Source organism: Phyllobates terribilis, unplaced genomic scaffold, assembly GCF_046119375.1.
Source record: "Phyllobates terribilis strain yellow unplaced genomic scaffold, ASM4611937v1 Scaffold_11__3_contigs__length_659146591, whole genome shotgun sequence".
In the NCBI taxonomy this organism is placed as follows: Eukaryota; Metazoa; Chordata; class Amphibia; order Anura; family Dendrobatidae; genus Phyllobates; species Phyllobates terribilis.
This window is the reverse complement of record NW_027362771.1, coordinates 340836121-340859971: the sequence shown is the minus strand read 5'-3', so window position 1 is coordinate 340859971 and position 23851 is coordinate 340836121. Positions and strand designations below refer to the sequence as shown.

Below are 23851 nucleotides of genomic sequence, written 5' to 3'. Positions count from 1 at the left end.
ATATTGAATCAATACATTACTTATTTTCTAAAAATACACTGTTCTAGTTTAAGATTCCCCATTATCACAAAACAGTGCTGGTTAGTTTAATCTGATTTCCATCATCTTGAATTTTATAGCACAAAGCACATTCTTATTGCAAAATATTCCGATTTTGACAGGGTGCATGAATTGATAATAATCATATTGTTAAACAATACTTGCTCAGTTTGTAAAGTAGGTGCAACTGTATATGTTTTATTTGGAGCATGTCACACAGACCTTGTGAACTACACCCATGGCATGAGCTGAACTTTGGACGTAGCCACAGATTAGTTGAATTTTAAGACTTTGCCATGCATAGATTAACTGGGGTGACCAGCAGACACTGATGAGTGACTAGCCTGTGCTTTATCATGAACAGACAATAGTTAACCTATCTCAGCTTGTATCCTATTATTTGCTCTTTACTCATGCACACAGAACACATGTAATTAGCATTTCTGTGTTCAGAGAATTTATATTTTATAAAGACTATACATGTTAGCTGACAGCCATTCCTCCCAACTCCTTGCCCCAGGCATGCCTGGTTTCTTATGTTCTCAATCAGGAGAAGGTGTATACAGCTACCATGCACCTCTAATATTGTTTTCTCTATCGAAAAAAAAGAATTGGGTAACTTAAACCCAACTGCCTGATTTTTTTTTTTGCACCCATCTCCCATCAGGGCAGTGTCCTAAGGCCCCATTAGATAGCCATTCAGTCTTGCCTAAATCATAGGCCTCAGCCAACATTACTATAATATGCATGGCCAGACAAATGCTGTAGATGAAAGGATCATAAATGAATCTTACCTGTGTTCTTCCAGAGCTTTGTATGCAGCTGTGGACAAAAACTCTGGAATGTCACTGTCACATTTAATATAAATTGCTGGGAATTTGCCCGTGGAGATTGCACATGGAATGAAAAGAAATCTTGAGCACTCCAAAATGGGATACGTGACTCCAGATGTTGATAAAACACTAAACCTAAATCTACCTGTAATGCAAATGAGTTGTGTGTCATGACTTAACATACGGTAAGGAACATACAAACGGGTGCAGCAGGATACTCTACTCACCTCTTCTTGGGTAAAGTTGGTCAACACCTCGCTGCTTCCTCCGTGTACAATTTTACCAATCAGTGGGGGGTTTTCTATATGATACACCAGTACAGGCTGGGATCCCTTCTGCTCATTGGTTACTGCACTCAGATAATGCTTGGTAATTTGTTGAAGGGAACCTGCCATGAAAAAAGAAGAAATATTCTAAATGTAAGAATAAAGGTTCTATTATTGAGGTATGAAGAAATTTTTTGTTTCTTACGTGGACAAACTATAAGGTTTTGTAGTGATTCCATAATGATTGTGATTGGTGTTGCTCGAATGTGGAAAAACAATTGTTCTGATTCATTTTCTCCATCAGAAACTTTGAAGAAGAATCCCCCATCCAACTCTCCTGAACAAAAGGAAAATAGACTTTAATTTAGTTATTTAGTAGTTAATTCCAACCTTTCTTTTACTAGAAAACCATTACCTATAGCTCCCAAATATTATTTTTCTTCCATCCACTTATTGGTATTTATAAATTGCTCAACATCATTTGAAGAGTTTCCTGGCTGACCTGGCATGTCCATACATTATACATGGATGGCCTTTTATACTCTGCAACAGCTGCTGCAGGAGAAATGGATCTCTAGAATTGCTAGGGATCAAGTTTATTGCTCTACCCACTTCATTTTAAAAGTATCTGGTTTTGTGAAAATGATAGAAAATAAATTTGATTAAAAATATAATTTGGTAAATTATTACAAAAATATCCTAACTGGAGTATTAAAACATTAGGGAAAAACATATCTAGGGCTTTATGCAACTTTTGTGATTGTAGGAAAATCATGCATTTTAGCAGAAAAACTGAATAACCACTTTGTGCTGATCCCCTCTCTTTTCAAAACTGATAAATTGTTGGCCCAATAAATCTGCTATAATTTACAACAGAGATTGGCAAAAATTCTAAATAAAATGTATGCCAGTTCATTGGAGGTTAATTTTCTTGCGATAGGTGTACACCTATAAATAAATTTGGTTCAGTTTATACCTGTGCTCTGCTATTTAAGATTGGCATATGAAGTGCCAGAATTAGTCAATTTCCCTCAAAATCTACAGACTAAATGCTACCAAACTATTACTACTGTTTTTGATTGTGGCATCAACTTATGTATTACAGTGCAGTTGTCTTCCTCTTATCCAGGGCTGTAGAGTCGGTAAGCCAAACCTCCGACTCTGACTCCTCAATTTCCATGACATCGACTCCAACTCCGACTCCACGACTCCGACTCGGACTCCCTCATACATGGCTCATGTTTAAGTGATAAATTTACTGCAGCACAGATTCATCTCTAAAAGTCTAGACCCTTAGATCAGGAATAGGACAGACATTTATAGGACATTTCAGAACTTTCCCAAATTCTTATGAAAAAATATTCCCCACAAACTGCATTGAACTACTGTACCCAATTTATTATAAATTTTAGGAGTCGGAGTTGGTCCATTTTCTACCGACTCTGTCTCCACCAAAATGGGTTCCGACTCCACAGCCCTGCTTTAATCAATGACATATCTATTGGCTTTATCCATTCATTGACCATTTTACATCCTTAAGGTTATTTGTTATCAGAACTGTAATGATTGGGGTGGTACTACAATGGCATGTTCTGGCACACCAATGGCATGTATATTGGCACAACTATCAGATTAATCCACACATTTTTACAGCCTATTACTTATCATTTAAATCCATAAGAAAGGATATGCTACAAGCACTGGCCTGCTTCTCATTATATTACTGCCCTATTACCCCAATTCCATCTGTCTACCCTAGCTTGCACTCATTATAGGGTTTTTTCCTGGAATACATTTTTTTTTATCCCCATAGCCTCCCTCTAAGTAAAAATAATAAAATCATCTATAAGTCTCCTCTGCTGTCAACAAACACTGGAGACACCGGCACATAACCTATTCCTCGAAAACCACTTTATCATTCACTCACCCATGGGCCTATTTCTGATGACTGAAAAGATATAGAGGAGATATTTCTATATACTTTGACAGTTGAGGCATCTCACCTTTATGTGTGAACTGTACCATTCCCAGTTCCAAATCTCTTTGTGAAAAGCTTAAAACTCTACCAGGAAAGCCCCTCACAATCACATCTCCATTGGACGGAGGGATGAAAGAATATACAATGTCTTCAGGTGCAGAGTCATCATCAATAGCGTGCAGGGTGTCACTGGTGACAATGGCAGTGTCACCTTCCAGTATCTAGCATGCAAACAAGAAATGTTATGTGTACAGTAGAATTATCATCAATATGCCAAATTTTCTCATTTAAAATGTCTATTTATACTATAATGGGCAAAATGTTGAGTCCTAATACTAGATATAGAGTTCCACACCAAAATAACATGCAAAACCAAACTAAAAAGAAAAAAAGCAGTTTATGAAATGAGGATTAGAAAATACACTCAGAGAATACACAAAACTACTACAACTAATGCCAAGAATTATAAATATTATTCCAAAACACATAAAGGACCATTTAAAAACAAAAGAGCAGAAGAAAAGACCAAATATTACCAAGAGTCCACACCCTAATAAGTGCACAATTCCGAAATCCTTCCCTCCATATACAATACTGTAAGGTTAAAGGGGTTGCCTGGTCCAAAATGAAAAGTCTGCAGTGACTCTGTGTGACTGCAGACTTATTAATGGCACTGTGCGCTGTGGGAATTCACCTGTTTCTGAGCCAGACCGGCAGGTATGTATGAGTTATACATACTCCCGGCTAAAACCCAACTAGTGGGTGCTGCATTGCTCCATATACTTGTATGGAGCGAGGCAGCACCCACTGGACGGCCACGTCCTCTAGACGGTCGTGTCACCAGACTGGGCGCGGCCTCGCTGAATACAAGTGTGTGTAACGAGACCACGGCCACTAGTTGGCCTCTGGACGGGAGCATGTATAATAAATACATACCCTACAGCCCCGGCTCAGAAACCAGCAAATCCTTGCAGCGCACAGTGCATGCTGGGGGGGTTCATAAGTCTGCAGTCACACAGAATGACTGCAGACTTATCACTTTGGACCGGACAACCCCATTAACATCCCCAGATATCGGAGTGATGTCTGCAGAATGCTACTTAATAAAACAAAAAATAATAGTAGACAAAGTGAACCTACAATACATGGAAATAAGTAGCGGCAAGGTACAACCAGAGAATAGGGTCAGTGGAGAGGAGAGGGGACATATCACCCCCCGCATTCTGCAACCATCACTTCCGGCCTTGTTTCTAAATGTTTGGTTCTATATGGGCCTTTTATTATTTCTGCCATTTATTTTTGGTAGTTTTGTGAATTCGTTGAGTGTATTGAACAGTGCACATATCGCAAATACCCTTTTTTCTTTCTCTAGTTTTATAATGAAACAATATGCAATGTTGCAAAGAAAAACAGTTTTTAATTTTCTGAAGTTTCCGAGGACAGTACAGTTTCCCTTTACAATACTAACATGTTTCTGCCCCTCCCTACACCTGTATCAATCACCCGCTGCTCCCTGGTCTTAGATTCCCAGGTCAGTTTTCGGAAAGGGCTCACATGACTTGTAGCAGGTGGATAATTGATGGCGGGAGGAGAGAGACAATAGTCTTCTGCTGCAGCGATAAACAAAGTAATAAGCTCTGTATACAGAAGGGAGAGCTCTGCACACATGGTAACCAGGATAGTGAGTGCACTGTACAACCAGGGCACGTACAGATTACCTATACAAAACATGAGCTAAGCAACAAGTAATACATAATTATTATAATTATCTGCATATGATGCAAGGATGAGATATGCCATTCTAATGACCACAACACAAACTATAGGAAAATCAAAGTAAGTACACGCAGTATCAACCATAATTGGTGGCTATCATTCATTAGAACCTTGGGGTTGTTTTTTTTTCACAAGGTTTTTAATACTGCAGTTTCTTTTATTGAAGTAAATGAGGAAAAATATGGCAAACGTGTGATGGGTAAGGCTTGCTGCAGTGAAAAGTATTGTACCAGCTGCTGCAGTCGATCACTTCCACATCGTCAGTACACGTGTGAACATATCCCTAGGCTGGGTTCTCATTTGCGCTGTTTATGACAGATGGAGTAGACAGATGTATTTGTCCATCAGTCATCCAATCCGTGAGCCATCTATCGAAACTAATGGACTTTGTTTTAGATATTTGATTACAAAATGCAATTTTCTGATGTGCTGTGAGAGAAATAAAGTGAATCCATTGTGTAGCATCGAAATACTGTATATCTGGATGTATGTGCTATCATGCTGGAAACTCATCATAGCATTACTGCTGAGAATACATGCAACTTTCTGCTGTAAATATCTCTTCCAGGGACACATGGGATGGAAGGGCTAAGGCAAGGGCTACACGGCGACATGTGCCATGGGATACTGAAGTGGCAGTGTCACATTGATTTCCCATCGTGGCACATTGCGACCTGCACCTTCCTGGGACACAGAGTCACAAATGTTTCCAAATGTGTTGGATTTTCTGTCACTGGCTGCAAGTTGCACGCGACTCATCTGCAATTGACTTCAATTCAGGTCACATGCGACTGCAACTTATGCAGGCTTGGACTGGCCCATAGGAGAACAGGAGAATCCTCCAGTGGGCCCCTGTGCCACCCCCTCTTATATGAACGTCATTAACGTGCAGACTTCCCAGGGTGGTCTGCACGTTAATGACCAAGCCAATTTTTACAATTCTGACCACTGTCACTTTATGAGGTAATTACTCCGGAACGCTTCAACGGATCCCCCTGATTCTGAGATTGTTTTTTTTCGTGACATATTGTACTTCATGATTGTGGTAAAATTTCTTCGATGTCAATTGCGTTTATTTGTGAAAAAATTGGAAATTTGGCGAAAATGTTGAAAATTTCACAATTTTCAAAATTTGAATTTTTATTCCCTTAAATCAGAGAGATGTTACACAAAATAGTTAATAAATAACATTTCCCACATGTCTACTTTACATCAGCACAATTTTGGAACCAAAAATTTTTTTTATTAGTGTGCTATAAGGGTTAGAAGTTGACCAGCGATTTCTCATTTTTCCAACAAAATTTACAAAACCATTTTTTTAGGGACCACATCACATTTGAAGTGACTTTGAGGGGCTTTTATGACAGAAAATACCCAAAAGTGACACCATTGTAAAAACTGCACCCCTCAAGGTGCTGAAAACCACACTCAAGAAGTTTATTAACCCTTCACGTGCTTCACAAGAATTTTTGGAATGGGGAAGAAAAAAATGAACATTTAACTTTATTCACAAAAATGTTACTTTAGACCCCAATTTTTTTATTTTTGCAGGCGTAACAGGAAAAAATGGACCCCAAAATTTGTTGTGCAATTTCCCCTGAGCATGCAGATACCCCATATGTGGGGGAAAAAACACTGGGCACACGGCAGGGCACAGAAGGGAAGGAGCGCCATTTGACTTTTTGAATGTAAAATTAGCTTGAATAATTAGTGAACGGCATGTTGCGTTTAGAGAGCCCCTGATGTGCCCCACCAGTGGAAACCCCCCCATAAGTGATACAATTTTGGAAACTAGACCCCTCAGGGAACTTATCTAGATGTGTGGTGAGCACCTTGAACCCCCAGGTGCTTCACAGAAGTTTATAACATGGAGCCATGAAAATAAAACTTTCACATTTTTCCCACAAAAATGTATTTCAGCCCTCAGTTTTGCATTTTCATATGGGTAATAGGAGAAATTGCACCATGCAACTTGTTGTGCAATCTCTCCTGAGTAAGCCGGTACCCCATATGTGGGGAAAAACCACTGTTTGTGCGTACGGCATGGTTCGGAAGGGAAGGAGCGCCATTTGACTTTTTGAATGTAAAATTTGCTTGAATAATTAGCAGATGCCATGCTGCGTTTGGAGAGCCCCTGATGTGCCTAAACAGTGGAAACTCCCCTCAAGTGACACCATTTTGGAAACTAGACCCCTCAGGGAACTTATCTAGATATGCGGTGAGCGCCTTGAACCCCCAAGTGCTTCACAGAAGTTTATAACATGGAGCCGTGAAAATAAAATTTTTAAATTTTTCCCACAAAAATGTTTTTCATCCCCCAATTTTGCATTTTTATAAGAGTAACAGGAGAAATTGCACCATGAAACTTGTTGTGCAATCTCTCCTGAGTAAGCCGATACCCCATATGTGGGGGAAAACCACTGCTTGGGCATACGGCAGGGTTCGGAAGGAGCGCCATTTGACTTTTTGAATGTAAAATTTGCTTGAATATTGAGCGGATGTGCCCCTGATGTGCCTAAACAGTGGAAAACCCACACAAGTGACACCATTTTAGAAACTAGACCCCTCAGGGAACTTATATAGATGTGTGGTGAGCACCCTTAACCCCGAGGTGCTTCACAGAAGTTTAGAACATGAAGCCGTGAAAATAAAAAAATCTAACTTTTTCCACAAAAATGATCTTTTAGCCTCAAATTTTTTAGTTTCACAAGGGTAAGAGGAGAAAATGGAACCTAAAAACTGTTGTGCAATTTCTCCTGAGTACGCCAATACCCCATATGTGGGGAAAATACACTATTTGGGTGCACATCAGGGTTCAGAAGGGAAGGAGCACTGTGTGACTTTTTGAACGCAAAATTGGCTGGAATCAAGAGCGGATGCCATGTCGCATTTCGGGAGCCCCTGATGTGCCTAAATAGTGGAAACCCCTCACAATTTACTCCATTTTGGAAACTAGACCCCTCAAGGATTTTATCAAGGGGTATAGTGTACATTTTGAACCCAGAGATACGACAGAATTTGATAACATTAGGTCATCATATTGAATAAGTTGTCATTAGTCTTGAGCGCAAGTGCTCGCTACTTGAGTTGGCATCGGGTACTCAGGTATGCACCATGTATCACGGGTGCTCGAGTGACATGCTTGAGTCCCTGCCCCGCATGTTTCACGGTTGTTAGACACCCAAAAAAAAACATGCGGGGATCACTCGTGCATGGCAGGCCATCCCAGCAACTTTTTTTTGGCCGCGAAGCATATGGGACAGAGACTCGAGCATGTCACTCGAACACTTGCGATACTCAGTGCATACCCGAGCACCCGATGCTAACTCAAGTAGCGAGCACTTGCGCTCAACACTGGTCGCCATATTGTCATCATTTTTTTTTCTTTACTTTTGAAAAAATCCCAACCCTAATAAAACCCTAGCCCCAACCCTAGCCCCAACCCTAACCCCAACCCTAGCCCCAACCCTAACCCCAACCCCAATCCTAACCCTAGCCCAACCCTAACCCCAGCCCAACCCTAACCACAACCCTAACTCTAGCACAACCCTAATCCTAGAGTTTATTTTTTTACACCGATCCTCGTGTGGTATAAGTGATTAGACGAATTTATTCTTCGGTGTGATTACAGATATACCAGATTCATATCGGGTTTTTATGATTGACAGTCACACACTAAATGACACTTTTTTTGCAAAGACATATTTTGAAAGCTATAATTTTTCCATATTTTGGCCAACAGAGTCATGTGACAGCTTGTTTTTTGCGGGACAGGTTGATGTTTTTATTGGTACCATTTTCGGGCATGTGACATTTTTTGTATTGCTTTCTATTCCGATTTTTGGGAGGCAGAATAAACAAAAACCAGCAATTCAGGAATTGTTTTTTTGGGGGCGTTTTTATGCCGTTCCACGTGTAATAAAATTGATAATGTAGCGTTATTCTTCGGGTCAGTTCGTTTACAGCGGTACCACATTTATATCTTTTTTTATGTTTTGGCGCTTTTACACAATAAAAACTATTTTCTAGAAAAAATAATTTTTTTTGTATCGCTTTATTCTGAGAGCTATAACTTTTTTATTTTTCAGATGATGGAGCTGTGTGGCAGCTTGTTTTTTTGTGGGACAAGATGACGTTTTCAGCGGTACCATTTTTATTTACATTCGTCTTTTTGATCGCGTGTTGTTCCATTTTTTGTTTGGCGGTAGGATGATAAAGCATTGTTTTTTGCTTCGTTTTTTTATTTTTATTTACCGTCTTCACTAAAGGGATTAACTAGTGGGACAGTTTTATAGGTCAGGTCGTTCCGGACGCGGCGATACCAAATATGTTTACTTTTATTGGTTTATTTATTTTTTCATAATAAATATTATGGGTTCAATATATTTTTATTTTTTGGGGATTATTGTTTTCATTTTTTTTATTTTATTTTTTTCACTTTTCTACTTTTTTTTTTACTCTTACACATTGTCCCACTATGGGACTTTCACTTTTTGCAGCCTGATCGGCTGCATGGCAGAGAGCAGCAGCTCCCTGTGCCATGCAGCCTGTCAGCGCTGCACGCAGGGAGACATTACTTTGGTCATGCACTGCGCATGACCAAAGTAACGTCCTGCCTCCTGGTGACCCGGATGTTGTCATGACGACATCGGGTCGTCATGGCAACATCCGGAAGCCACAGCAGACATCGCTGGACGCCGGCAGGAGAGGTGAGTATAGTGATCACCTCCCCTTGCCACCGCAATGCTGCGATCAACTTCGAGGACCGCTCCCTGCACATAGCACCGGGTGTCAGCTGTAACAATCAGCTGACACCCGGCGGCGATCGCCCCACACCGCTTGTGTGCGGGCGCGATCGCAGCGCAAGTAATAGTACGTAGCTGGCCCTATAGGCTCAGGGCATAGCTACGTACTATTACTGACCAGGTCGGAAAGGGGTTCATTTGTGATTGGTGATAATGTAACATTTGCATGTAGCTGAAATGTGGGGCCCTGGAGTTGGTTACTGGTTGGCCCTTGGCACCCCTGTCCGACACTGAACTTACATCTGACTTGTTTGTGATAGTCAATTTGTTTTTAGCAAAATTACATCTTTGTTCATCTTTTGTCGTGTGACTTTTCTGAGCATTGCTGTCACATGAAACGTGCTGTCATATTGCGTTAGCCTAAAGCTGGAGCTGCCAAGCACATCACTGATTGTTTAATGATACCGCTATATCGCAACATTCACAGATGACGAGTGAGCTCTGCTGAATGAAGCCACTCCCACTCATGCAACAAGCCCCACCCACCCATGCTGAAGATCACACCCCACCCTCAATTTTCAGAGCCCGGAAGTGAGGGACAATCTGACGTGACATCACAGGAAGCAGGAGATTTTCAGCTGGAGATCATGTGACCAGAAAAGCTGCTCAGGCTGCATCTCAGGTTACTGCTCAGGTTGCAGCTCAGGTTACAATTCAGGTTACAGCTCACGTTACTGCTCACGTTACAGCTCACGTTACAGCTCAGGTTACCGCACACGTTACAGCACACATTACAGCTCAGGTTACCGCTCAGGTTACAGCACACGTTACAGCACACGTTACAGCTCAGGTTACAGTACAGTTTACTGCACAGGTTAAGGCTCAGGTTACAGCTCACGTTGCAGCTCAGGTTGCAGCTCAGGTTACAGCTCACGTTACAGCTCCGTTTACAGCTCAGGTTACAGCTCACGTTACAGCTCAGTTTACAGCTCACGTTATCAATCCCTTTAAATATGAAGCTAAACATACTACAACCTGCAAACAAGTGTAATTTTATCACTAGGCAGGAGGTTTGTGATATATTTATTTGGGCTGAATATACCTCTATTTAGTATTTTTCATTCTTGAAAATGGCAGATTTTCTTACACATATGCAGAGAAAGTATTTACATCTGGCTAATGCCTTTACTAATGACCTTTTTCCTGTACTAGGAAATTGCCCTATTAGGAGAGACCACTGGAAAATCTGTCATTGAATGTATCAGGGAGGCCTTTTCAAAAGGATGTTTCCAGACAGCAATGGCATTTTCATTAACATATTTTTCTTATTGGAGGAAGACTATGTACTTTATGATCAGATTATCACTAATGGTAACTTACATCTCCACATTTTCTGACAGACATTGTACAAATCCTTTGCAGAAACAAGTTGCTTCCATTAATAAGTAAAATACTTCAAATCCCTATAGCTAAGTGTTCCTAGATTGTTCCTTTAAAGGAGTATTCTAATATAAGACATTTACACAGGATATACCATAAATACCTAATTTTGGTACATCCTGTTCTTGTTATATAGACATATGACTACTGCAGCCGATCACCAGCTGCAGTGGTTACACAAACACTGCTGCACCCGGTAATTGGATGCAGTGGTTACATGCCAAAAGAAAAAATAGTGAGATGGTGGAGAGGAAGAGTGTGGGCGATCCGTAAACTATACTATACTGTATTTTGTTTTTTTATTTTTAAACATTTTTGACCATTTTTTTTGCAAAACATTTGGAGGATAGCCCCTTTAAACCTATTACTTATGCTCTTTATCACTCCCCAACTCCACCATTGTTTTCTGTGCCAGAATAGATTCTTTGTGTAACATAGATAAAGCTTCACAGCAAATTCTTAAAAATCTGGGAGCCCTAGTACAAGTTGTTATCTTCACCGATAGACAGCAACTATACATCATTTGGCTATTTTAGGTATGTAAAAAGAAGGAAAATCTTTTCATTGTCTTTTAAATAGCCTCTGAGAACAGGAAAACAAGACTTCTGAAGTCAATGTCAACGTCAGCTTATCTGCTGTAGCCTTATCATTTGTGATAAGGTAATGAAATGCTTCCTGGAAGAAACAACTGAACACTCCGCTCTTATAACCTTGTTTACAAATATTAAAGACGTTCTCCACCTATGTTCGTTTTTAGAACAACCTGCTGTCAGTTCTTTCTACATTTCTGTTTTGTGAGTGGATGGATAAAAATAAATACATTTGTCCTAAAAAAATTAATACAAAAAATTAGAGGAAATTGACTTTAAATTCCCTAAACAGAACATTGAATACTACAAATTTGGGGGTTGTTGATTTTGCTCAAACTGCACCAAGGAGACTGGGAGATGCATCACGGCTGGACATTATCTCTGGAATGAAGAATTTATGCGCAAATGGAACAAGGAATGTATTGCTCATTTTTTATTATTAATGGCTTGGATGGTGTACGAGGAAAAGATTAACTCATTAAACTAGCAAAAGCTAAAAATGGAGAGGAAAAAAACTAAACTAATATCCTGTATATATAAACAGATGTTGCAGATTAGAACCCCTCAAGAACCAGGGCATATTTTGGCTTTAATAACCAAACTTTTTTTCATTGTCACATTTCAGGAGCCAACATTTTATTTTTTTATTGTATGAACGATTGTTTTTCTTTGTGTGGGATGAGTTGTGCTTGTATATGGCACCATTTTCAGGTACATATAACTGAATTAAAGGGGTTGTCCACTACTTTTACATTGATGCCCTATCTGTATTCAATGCCCTATCCCATTCAATTGAATAGGAGGCGGATGTGCAGTACAGCGCGGTGGCCACTACCACTTGACGGCGGAGCCCCACAGGTGAGCACTTCCGGCCGGCGGCTGCCGCTGCCGGCACCGATACCCTACGGATAGGGCATCAACGTAAAACTAGTGGACAACCCCTTTAATTTACTCTTTAATGGGCGAAGTAGGGAAAAAAACAGCATTTCTGCCATTTGTTTTTTGCATTGAAAATATTACACTATTTACAAGGTGTATAAAGTGTTAACTTTATTCTGTGGTCAGTATGATGTTGAATTTATATAATTTTATTTATATTTTATTCATTTTTGTGCGATCATTAGTTTTAGTGTCACCAAATATATTATTTGTCAGCCAAAGATGTTTCCAACATTAAACTGCTCAAAAATATTAAAGATCTTGATGAGTAAAGGATTCAAGTTGAAATTCTTTACTGATGTAAATTGTGCACGGTAATTAGTTGCAAACAAAATGGCGTATGAATGGTCAATGGCAACCAAAATCATTAACCAACTGAGGACTGGATTCCAAATTACCCTTGAAAATCAAGGTAAAAAATAGAATTCACAGCATGATCCAATCTGTGTGAATTTTATCATGGCAACCCATAAAGTGTCTCATTATCCTGTATGGCCGCCATGCACTCCTGAAATCTGGACATGTTTCTGATGAGATGGTGGATGGTGTCCTGGGGGATTTTCTCCCAAACCTGGTGTAAAGAGATGGAAATACTGCCCACGTTCCCCCTTGAAGAGACGTGTATTGTTGAAGTGTATTCTATTGTTTATTGACATGCGTTTTTGGTGATGGTGATGCTCATTTTTTATTATTAATGGCTTGGATGGTGTACGAGGAAAAGATTAACTCATTAAACTAGCAAAAGCTAAAAATGGAGAGGAAAAAAACTAAACTAATATCCTGTATATATAAACAGATGTTGCAGATTAGAACCCCTCAAGAACCAGGGCATATTTTGGCTTTAATAACCAAACTTTTTTTCATTGTCACATTTCAGGAGCCAACATTTTATTTTTTTATTGTATGAACGATTGTTTTTCTTTGTGTGGGATGAGTTGTGCTTGTATATGGCACCATTTTCAGGTACATATAACTGAATTAAAGGGGTTGTCCACTACTTTTACATTGATGCCCTATCTGTATTCAATGCCCTATCCCATTCAATTGAATAGGAGGCGGATGTGCAGTACAGCGCGGTGGCCACTACCACTTGACGGCGGAGCCCCACAGGTGAGCACTTCCGGCCGGCGGCTGCCGCTGCCGGCACCGATACCCTACGGATAGGGCATCAACGTAAAACTAGTGGACAACCCCTTTAATTTACTCTTTAATGGGCGAAGTAGGGAAAAAAACAGCATTTCTGCCATTTGTTTTTTGCATTGAAAATATTACACTATTTACAAGGTGTATAAAGTGTTAACTTTATTCTGTGGTCAGTATGATGTTGAATTTATATAATTTTATTTATATTTTATTCATTTTTGTGCGATCATTAGTTTTAGTGTCACCAAATATATTATTTGTCAGCCAAAGATGTTTCCAACATTAAACTGCTCAAAAATATTAAAGATCTTGATGAGTAAAGGATTCAAGTTGAAATTCTTTACTGATGTAAATTGTGCACGGTAATTAGTTGCAAACAAAATGGCGTATGAATGGTCAATGGCAACCAAAATCATTAACCAACTGAGGACTGGATTCCAAATTACCCTTGAAAATCAAGGTAAAAAATAGAATTCACAGCATGATCCAATCTGTGTGAATTTTATCATGGCAACCCATAAAGTGTCTCATTATCCTGTATGGCCGCCATGCACTCCTGAAATCTGGACATGTTTCTGATGAGATGGTGGATGGTGTCCTGGGGGATTTTCTCCCAAACCTGGTGTAAAGAGATGGAAATACTGCCCACGTTCCCCCTTGAAGAGACGTGTATTGTTGAAGTGTATTCTATTGTTTATTGACATGCGTTTTTGGTGATGGTGTTGTGTTCTGCCCGACAATAGGGAGAGTTAGGGTTAATATTTGTGAGTACACCAGAGTGGGAGGGGGTAAGGTGAAGGGACAGAGACAGTTTGCTGTCAGGAACTCCGATAGAGCCCAGTGTGCAGTAAAAGCAGAGCAATGGTCTGACTAGTGAGCAGAGCTGCATGACATGGGTGTCCCTGATGTGAGTGGAGACCGAGACAGTGGATTGCGTGATCCTGAGTGAAGAGAGAAGTGACCGAAGGACGGAGTTATGCACTGGAGACGGATCCTGGGAAAGGACGCCTAGCAGTATGGTCCCGAGTTTACAACTTAGAGCGGTAAAGGGCCGGGACGGTACAGAGAACGTGAGATGAAGAGTGCCTGGAGCAGGAGTTGTAAGTTGTCAAAGGCAGAGAAGCTAAGTGCCAGTCATATTGGCAAACTAGTTCCCTTAAGAGAGAAGAGGATGCGGAACTGCGGGTTGAGAATAGGACTCTCACTTACTGGACTGTAGTACTGTGCTGGGTGGTGGTGAAGATATAAGACTGAGTAAGGCAGAACTGAGTCATTCTGAGAAGGACAAGAAGAATGTATGTGAAGATGCTCCATCTGTTAAAGGAAATGTTTATGAAGTTTTGCACCCTCTATCTAATGTACATAGTTCCCACCAAGTTGCTGTTTAGTAAAAAACTGTTTATTGTCAACTGGTGGTCTCCCTCATTGAAGTAGTCAGCATCTGGTTCTGGCCAACCAAAGTAATCAGTAACATGTGTCCTGCAATGGCGTATTATCCCCATAGCACAAGTCCAAATACCCAGCCAAGACCCCCCACCTTTATGTAACGTGCTGGGGTGTAAGAGATGAGTACCTCGCCCACGGCTACTGCCCCACGCCACGTTACACTGGAACGCGGAATCAATGAACTTCTGAACTGCTTGTGACGCTAGTTGATGGCATCTGATGCTTTGATACATAGTGTTTCAGAGGTTCTCAATTGATTCAACTCTCAGGATAGTGAGGGCAAGTCAATAGCGTCAATGTCTTCATCATCCATGAACTGGCTACACGATTTCCTGTACTAAGATGAAATCGGGGCCGCTGATCAATCAATCAATGTAGGGTCTGAAACTCTACCCCAGGAACTTTTGTCACATGGACGTTTGTGTGACCTTCCAAGGATATGCTTCACCAAACCATCACTGACCCAGAGTCAAACCAGTCATGCTGGATGATGTAGCAGACGGCATAATGTTTATCATAGATTTTCAGACTCTCTCACATTTTTCACATGTGCTCAGTGTGAACAGAACTAGATGCCCATAGAGGACCTGACAATTTTGGATTTCTCTAGCGAATGCAAATAAAAATGGCAGATGCTTGGACTCAACACAGGTTCCTCTACAAGACTTTAGATCCTCATGACACCATGACAGTTTAGCAAGGAGCCTGTAAACTATTAAAGGGAACCAGTCACCAGGTTTTTGTCATATAAATTAGGGCCAGCATCCACCTATTAGCCCTCATATTCAGCATTCTAGAATGCTTTAAATATGTTCCCAATGCACTCTGCATAACCAAAAAACGAGATTTTATTATACTCCCCTACAGAGTGGTCCGGTTTGATGGACGTCGCAGGTCTTGATCTGGCACCTCCTCTTTTCTTGCAATCGCTGTCCTTCTTGCTTTGTGTGGATGAAGCGTCCTACATCATCCGCACAGTGTCCTCCATCGCGCTCCTGCGGAGGCGCACTTCTCTCTGCACTGCTGAGCGCAGAGCAAGGTATTGTAGTACATATAAGCCAACACCTTGTGACCTTTCCCCGCACATGCGTATTACAGGACTTTGCCAATTTTTCAGGATGTGGGACTGTGAGAGGGTTTATTTTATGCCCTGATCTGATCTTTTTACGGATACCATTTTGAATTAGATAAGATGTTTTAATTGCCTCTTATTGCATCTTATTGCAATGTTGCGGCGGCCAAAAAAAACATGATTTTGGTGTTTGTTATTTTTCTCATTATGCAGTTTACCAATCGGATTAATTTACTTTATATTTTGATAGATCGGACTTTTACGAACGCAGTGATACCAAATATGTATACTTTTTATTTATTTTTAATGGGGCAAAAGGGGGTGATTTAACTTGTGTTTTTTTTTATTTTCTTCATATTTTTTAAAACTTTTTTCCCTTTCTACTGTATTTGTTAGTCACCTTAGGGGATCTGAAGTTGCGAGATTGCTTGTGCTATACATGGCAATGCATCAGCAACGCTATATATAGTGAACATCACGATCTCCTATGAACGCCGGCCACGGGCTGGCTTCTCAGGAGGATCGTAATGACAGGCACAGATGATCACGTCAGAAGCGGACATATCATTGGTGCAACCTGTGCAGCTACACAGGAAACCTAAGAGGTAATGGGGGCCCATTTCCACCCCCAAATCAGGTGGAATTGTACATTATGATGAGCTATTGAACTGAAAAGGGCCCATATAGTGTTATTGCACAGGGGCCCTCTTGTGTCTGTGTCCGCCAGTGGATCACGTCATGGTCATAGAATCATAGAATGGTAGAGTTGGAGGGGACCTCCTGGGTCATCTGGTCCAACCCCCTGCACAAAGCAGGATTCACTAAATCATCTCAGACAGATATACGGTGCGCCGATGGGAGCGTGGAACGATGGGCCGCTTGCCGGTGCATGTTAGATGCCGCTGTCAGAGATTGACATTGGGATTTGACAGCGGGATTTAACAGGTTAACAGCCATCATTTGCTGGGAAGGATGCGGGCTAAGCTTGTGAGCCCGCATCAAAGGCCGGGACACGACATATCACGTACATGTATGTCATATGTCGTGAAGGGGTTAAGAAGCAGACAAAGACAGAAAAGGACCCCTGTGCAAGCACAATATATGAGCCCTTTGCAGTCCAATAACTCATCATAATGAACAATTTATTTTTTACATAATATCAAGCCACTTCTTAAGGTACAGCTGACAGTCTGAATCCTGAAGCCCCCTGACCGGTCACTAAAAACAAAACGCTCTAAAGCGCTGAACTCCTCTGTGAGAGTGTACAGAGAGTGGTGAATAGGCTTAATACAAAGTCTATGGCCCATACCCTGTACAAGTATTTCTATTGAGCCCAAACACTGCTCTGAGTGCCTTCTGTCTGGTGTTCAGCGCACTCGAGTGTTTTTTAAGTGCTCAGTGGGGGTCTTAGGACCCAGACTCCACTTATCTGCTGCACATTTTAGTAAGGGACTAGGTGTAAAATAGAAAATAAAATGATATATACCCTTTAACAGACTTGGGGTTATATTGTGATGCTTAAGTTATCCCTTAATTTTCTGGAGCAGCGTACTTCTTTTATGCACATGACAGTAAGCGTTTTGCTTCTAGTGCATGCCATCAGTAATATCCGTTCTGGATTCTCTTTAAGAAGTGTTTACTAGCTTCTAGGTGCAAGACAGCAGGAGAGTTTGTTTATTGCTGGTGACTGAGTCCTCCCACTGATGATGGAAGAGTCAGAAGTGCAATCCGACAGCTTTAGCAATCAGTGCGACCTCTGGTGGAGAAGAATACAATGCACTTGAATATATTGTCATGACTAGAAATAGAGCAAGTGCAGTTTGTAATCAGGCTTACACCATACTTACCAACTAGAGATGAGCAACTAATTTTGAGTAGATTTGAAATCGACTTCTAATTTCACAAAATGGAGTCCACTGGGTGACATTTTTGTAAACTGTAAAGAGCCATCAAAAGTTTTAAAAAATAGTTATATTTTCTGGCTCCACCACTTCTCACTGTCACCTGTCCCGTCCAGGTCGAATCTTCTGATAGATGCCGCTCGCACTAAATCCCTGGTCTTTCCACACTGAGCAGAGACTTCTGGCTCTGATGAGATCCAGAACGGTTCTGCTCATGAGCAAGCAAGGTCACGGCATGGCACACCATGACGTTGTGACCCTTTCGAATGCTTAAGCAGAACCCTTCTGGGAACTTCAGCATGAACGCTGGGGATTAGTAGATGCGACGAGGACCAGACGTGTGAAAGTGAGGCGCAAAGGGGCATAAAAGGTGAGTGGTGAGGTGAGTATAAGGTTTTTCCTTATTTTATACATATTAAGTTTATTATGCTCCAGGGTCTCTCCTGGACCTGGAGCATAACAAGGGACATTCAATTTATGGAGAATAACTCCTCCACTAATCGCATTTGGCAGGAAAATCTGCGAAAACAGGCAAATTTAAATTTTGCATGATATGTTCATCTCTAATACCAATCATTCCAGATTCAGTGGGATAGGCACAAATTTTGAGGGGCTGTCCCGGGAGGTCGGGAGTATTTTCAGACTTCAACTGCATTTGACTGGATTCTTATAAAACACATACAGTTGAATAAAGTGGTTGATCAAGCAGCCAACAGATCGTTTCTTCACCATTTTGTCTAGGTAGAGCCTCAAAGTCCTGCAAGGACATTTAGGCTGCGTGCCCACTATGCGTCTTTCAAGCATTTTTGCCTCGGTATTTCCGCAGCGAAAATGCTTAAAAAAACGCTTGGTAATACGTGCCCCATGGTCCCCAATGATAATCCGCATGTGCTGTGCACATGCTGCGGAAATTTCTGCTGCGGATTATCAATGTGGAAAAATCCGCAGCATGTCCATTAATTTTGCGGACACGCAGCGTAATTGCCTCCATTGACTTGCACTGAATGGCTTAATATCCGCATGACTATATGTGCACATGCGAATATTAAGCGATTCAATGTACTATGGTACCTCCAGACCCGGGTACCATAGTACCTGTAAAAAAAAGAATTTAAAATAAAAAATATACATTATACTTACCTTCTGATGTCCCCCGGTCTCCTGTACGATGCATGACCTGTCATATGACTAAATTATATAATGGAAGGTCCTTTTACACCACCACGAGCCACTGGGGAGCCAGGACGCATCGTACATCGTTTATTTTTTACCATTCTTATTCTTTTTTTTTTTAACTATTACTTGGTCACACTATATAAATCCATGCCGGTTGCATGGATTTAAATAGTGTGACCAAGTTGTCAAGAAGTTTTCCAAGTGATGCTAAAATCGCTTGGAAAAGCGCTTGATAACCCGCATGCAGAAATGCATGTGTGGCGCCCCTGAGGGTTCGACCGCCACAGGGATGCTGCACTTCTTTAATGGAGTGTAGTGTTCCTCCTCTGAGGTAAGAACAGTGCGATGGTCAGGACTCCACCTCCACATCCAACACCACATGTCTCCACCAGAGGGGGCTAGAAGGCACTAGGTGCTGCCCTCCTGGTTACAGGGAGACTGGGGAACCAAGAGTTAGGGGAACCATTTAGTGGGTGAGGGTGGAGGACTCACATTTTAGTGACACTTTAAATTTCATATTTAAAAAAGAGCCATTTTGGTTCTGGGTTCTTTTGACTGTCTTTGGATTGTGATCTCCCTCCCTGAGCGTGGATCCTGTGTGGGCCTGCAGAGGACGGAGACACGGCCCTCGTACCTTAGCCTTGAGTCGAGGGGCAGGTTGTAGATAATGAATGTCTCAACCCGGTCAAGGACCATGACCAAGAAGGCCCGGAGCTTAAGAGTGTAGCTCCACAGCAAATGGATCCCAGGGAGGATGCAGACGGAGCGGTATACGCCACCTGTCCTCGCCAACCTTATATATTCAGAGGGAGTCTGGCTGCAAGAGGGGTCCCGGCCCCCGACACCCGACCTTGCTACTCCATGTCCTGGTCGGGAAAGCCCGGTAGGCCCTGAGGATCGCACCAGGTAACGGAAGGAGTGGAGCTGCCACCCGTACCCTTTTTCTGAGAGGAGTTCAGAGGGAGACCCGGCCTATCTACACACACAGACAGGAAAGTGTGGCACCCCAGGGGTCTGGTTTCCACAGTAACGGCAATGTTATGTCTGAGAGCAGGTGGGAGGTCTCTTGGTCAGGAATCCTATGCATGCCACACCTCCTGCCCAGTCCTGGGAGGGGAAGAACTTCCCCTAGATAAACCTGGGGCTGAGGCAGGGTTAGGGAGTTCAGAGGGAGAGTTCAGCCAGGAGGGCTGACAGGGAGCTGTGGCTCCGGCTGGGCCCAGCTCCTGGGCCATGCCAGAAGTAGAGACAGAGAAGAGAAGCAGCTATGGGAAGAAACAACAGGAGCTCTGTGGGAGCAGTGTTACAAGGAGTCAGGGGCTGGCAGCTGCAGAGCTCGCCCTGACTGAGAAGATTTCTTACCGGACCCGGAGTCCGAGGCTGTGGGGACTAACTCCTACCCAGCAGCAGAATCCGTCAGGCAGGGGATTTCAGGTCCTCTGGCCAAGAAACCCGAAGGCACGGTCACACGCATGGGACCAGCACCGCCGTCGTGGAGCGGAAGCTACTAGAAGGCCCCGAGTCACCGGCCATACGGGTGAGCACCACACGGTACACTCAGGGACGTGGGCTACTTATACCCGCCTCTAGCAAGGTAGCCAGAAGAGTACAGTCAGTTTGGGAGGCCTACAACTCCGCCTGGCCAGGGGAGATCCCATCTGCTCAAGGACTGACCAGGCCCCAATCGCTAGCCAGTACTCCGGGAGGGTCTATCTTTGTCACCAGTAAAGACCCTGAACTACACCGTACCGTCTCCGAGTGGTTCCTGCTACCCCCATCATCCACGTCGGCTGCCCTGAGGCCATACCCCTCCCGTTGGGGGTTATACTATCACGCTGCACAATCCTACCACCGGCCTCAGCGGTCTGCCCTGCAGCAGCAGCTCCTTAGCTGTACTCAACGGGTGGCGTAGTCGTCCAACATCTACCGCTGATACAGCGCCACTTAGTCTGACTCCCTGGGCACGGACCGGATCACCGCCACGAGACTACAACCCTCAAGAGATCCGGCTCCGGGTAAGCTCCCGCGTGCGCAACGCAGCGCGACACAGGCCCAGGGGCGCGTCAACTTTTGGCGTAGTCGGCAGGATTTTGTGCCCGCAACCACCGGGTACTGCGTGCCTGAAAAAGACTGTTCAAATTTACCTGTGGTGAAGATTCCCACCATCCGGCGCCATCTTCCGCTTCCTTCCCGCCATCGGTGGAGTTTTCCCGCCATCCGGCGCCATCTTCAGCCTTCTTCCCTCCATACGTGGAGTTTTCCCGCCATTGGACGCCATCTTGAGGACGCCGCGGGGGAAGAAGAGGGGCGTGGACTCCGAAAGCGCGCGAGAACTGAAGCCCCGCCTCACGTCCGGACGTTGCGTAAGGTCCTGGAAGGAGCCCAGCAGACGCCGACGTCACAGGAGCGCGACGGAAGGTCCTCAACCCTGACGATCCACTGCGGAGCCGCGGCCTACGGAAGAGGATCATCGCAAGGTAGGCCACGGTCCACTAGGGGGGAGAAGGATGTCGGATACGGAGGAGAGCTTCACCGCTTCAACCCCCGCCAGCGCCACCGCTGTTGCGGTCATGCCTTTCACCATGCCCTATATCCCGGGGGCAGCCTGGCTACCCCAGTACTCAGGGGAGTCACATACCCTGCATGACTTTAGAGAAAAGCTGGATAGTCTCTTCCAGGTGTACCCCCTCACAGAGGAGCAAAAAGTGAGCATCCTGGTGGCCCAATTAACCGGGGCAGCCCAAAGGGAGGTAAAGTCCTGGCCACCTGGGAGGAGGACTGTCGCAGAGATACTAACCCAGCTAACCGAGGAGGAGCTGCAGTACTACCAATACGAGGAAAGCCAAGAGGACCCGGACGGGTCTGAGGACTACCCTCAGGAGGGAGCACAAAGAGGACATAGCTACTGAAGGGAAGTAGCGTGAATAAAGAGCTGTAAATAGTTACCCGTAAGGGTACAAGGACTGCTGCTAATTAAAATATGGTCCCCGTTGGGATTAGTGAATTGTTCCCCATGTGCCCCTATCTTAAACCAGGCTGAGGACTGTGAGCAGCCATTCCTTATCCCCACTGGCCGAGGACTGAGAGCGGCCATATCCTGTAAATAATTATGTGTTTCTAGTAATTTATGGGAGTCTTTGGTGGATTTACCGGGAATCCTTTGTACATGGTTGGAGCGTAACCCAGGAATGGACTAAAGACTGTTAAGGACTTGGGGCAGGACAGACCCCTACCTGGTTACGTCTCCCTGTTTTGGTGAAATGGACACCTTGCTTTTCTTCAAAGACTGCACCCGGTTGCGGACACGCCGTAACCATCTTTATGTGTTTTTCTTATTGTATTATTATTGTTTATATCTTGTTATGTTTTTCTAAAAATATGTTTAGTCCCGGAGTACTAAATTTCACTAGGGGGGAATGTGGCACCCCAGGGGTCTGGTTTCCACAGTAACGGCAATGTTATGTCTGAGAGCAGGTGGGAGGTCTCTTGGTCATGAATCCTATGCATGCCACACCTCCTGCCCAGTCCTGGGAGGGGAAGAACTTCCCCTAGATAAACCTGGGGCTGAGGCAGGGTTAGGGAGTTCAGAGGGAGAGTTCAGCCAGGAGGGCTGACAGGGAGCTGTGGCTCCGGCTGGGCCCAGCTCCTGGGCCATGCCAGAAGTAGAGACAGAGAAGAGAAGCAGCTATGGGAAGAAACAACAGGAGCTCTGTGGGAGCAGTGTTACAAGGAGTCAGGGGCTGGCAGCTGCAGAGCTCGCCCTGACTGAGAAGATTTCTTACCGGACCCGGAGTCCGAGGCTGTGGGGACTAACTCCTACCCAGCAGCAGAATCCGTCAGGCAGGGGATTTCAGGTCCTCTGGCCAAGAAACCCGAAGGCACGGTCACACGCATGGGACCAGCACCGCCGTCGTGGAGCGGAAGCTACTAGAAGGCCCCGAGTCACCGGCCATACGGGTGAGCACCACACGGTACACTCAGGGACGTGGGCTACTTATACCCGCCTCTAGCAAGGTAGCCAGAAGAGTACAGTCAGTTTGGGAGGCCTACAACTCCGCCTGGCCAGGGGAGATCCCATCTGCTCAAGGACTGACCAGGCCCCAATCGCTAGCCAGTACTCCGGGAGGGTCTATCTTTGTCACCAGTAAAGACCCTGAACTACACCGTACCGTCTCCGAGTGGTTCCTGCTACCCCCATCATCCACGTCGGCTGCCCTGAGGCCATACCCCTCCCGTTGGGGGTTATACTATCACGCTGCACAATCCTACCACCGGCCTCAGCGGTCTGCCCTGCAGCAGCAGCTCCTTAGCTGTACTCAACGGGTGGCGTAGTCGTCCAACATCTACCGCTGATACAGCGCCACTTAGTCTGACTCCCTGGGCACGGACCGGATCACCGCCACGAGACTACAACCCTCAAGAGATCCGGCTCCGGGTAAGCTCCCGCGTGCGCAACGCAGCGCGACACAGGCCCAGGGGCGCGTCAAAAGCACTCGGTCTGTAGTCT

General features: G+C 43.7%; 1 protein-coding gene across 1 annotated transcript in view; it reads right to left on the bottom strand.

The window, feature by feature from the left end:
• CSPG4 (chondroitin sulfate proteoglycan 4) overlaps positions 1 to 23851 on the bottom strand; it is a 229001-nt gene that overhangs the window by 6940 nt on the left and 198210 nt on the right. Inside the window, exons 6-9 of the mRNA XM_073652795.1 lie at positions 3142 to 3337; positions 1344 to 1475; positions 1100 to 1260; positions 834 to 1017 (exon numbers count right to left, since the gene is read on the bottom strand). Coding sequence (XP_073508896.1) covers positions 834 to 1017; positions 1100 to 1260; positions 1344 to 1475; positions 3142 to 3337 — 673 coding nt within the window. The remainder of the gene's footprint in view (positions 1 to 833; positions 1018 to 1099; positions 1261 to 1343; positions 1476 to 3141; positions 3338 to 23851) is intronic.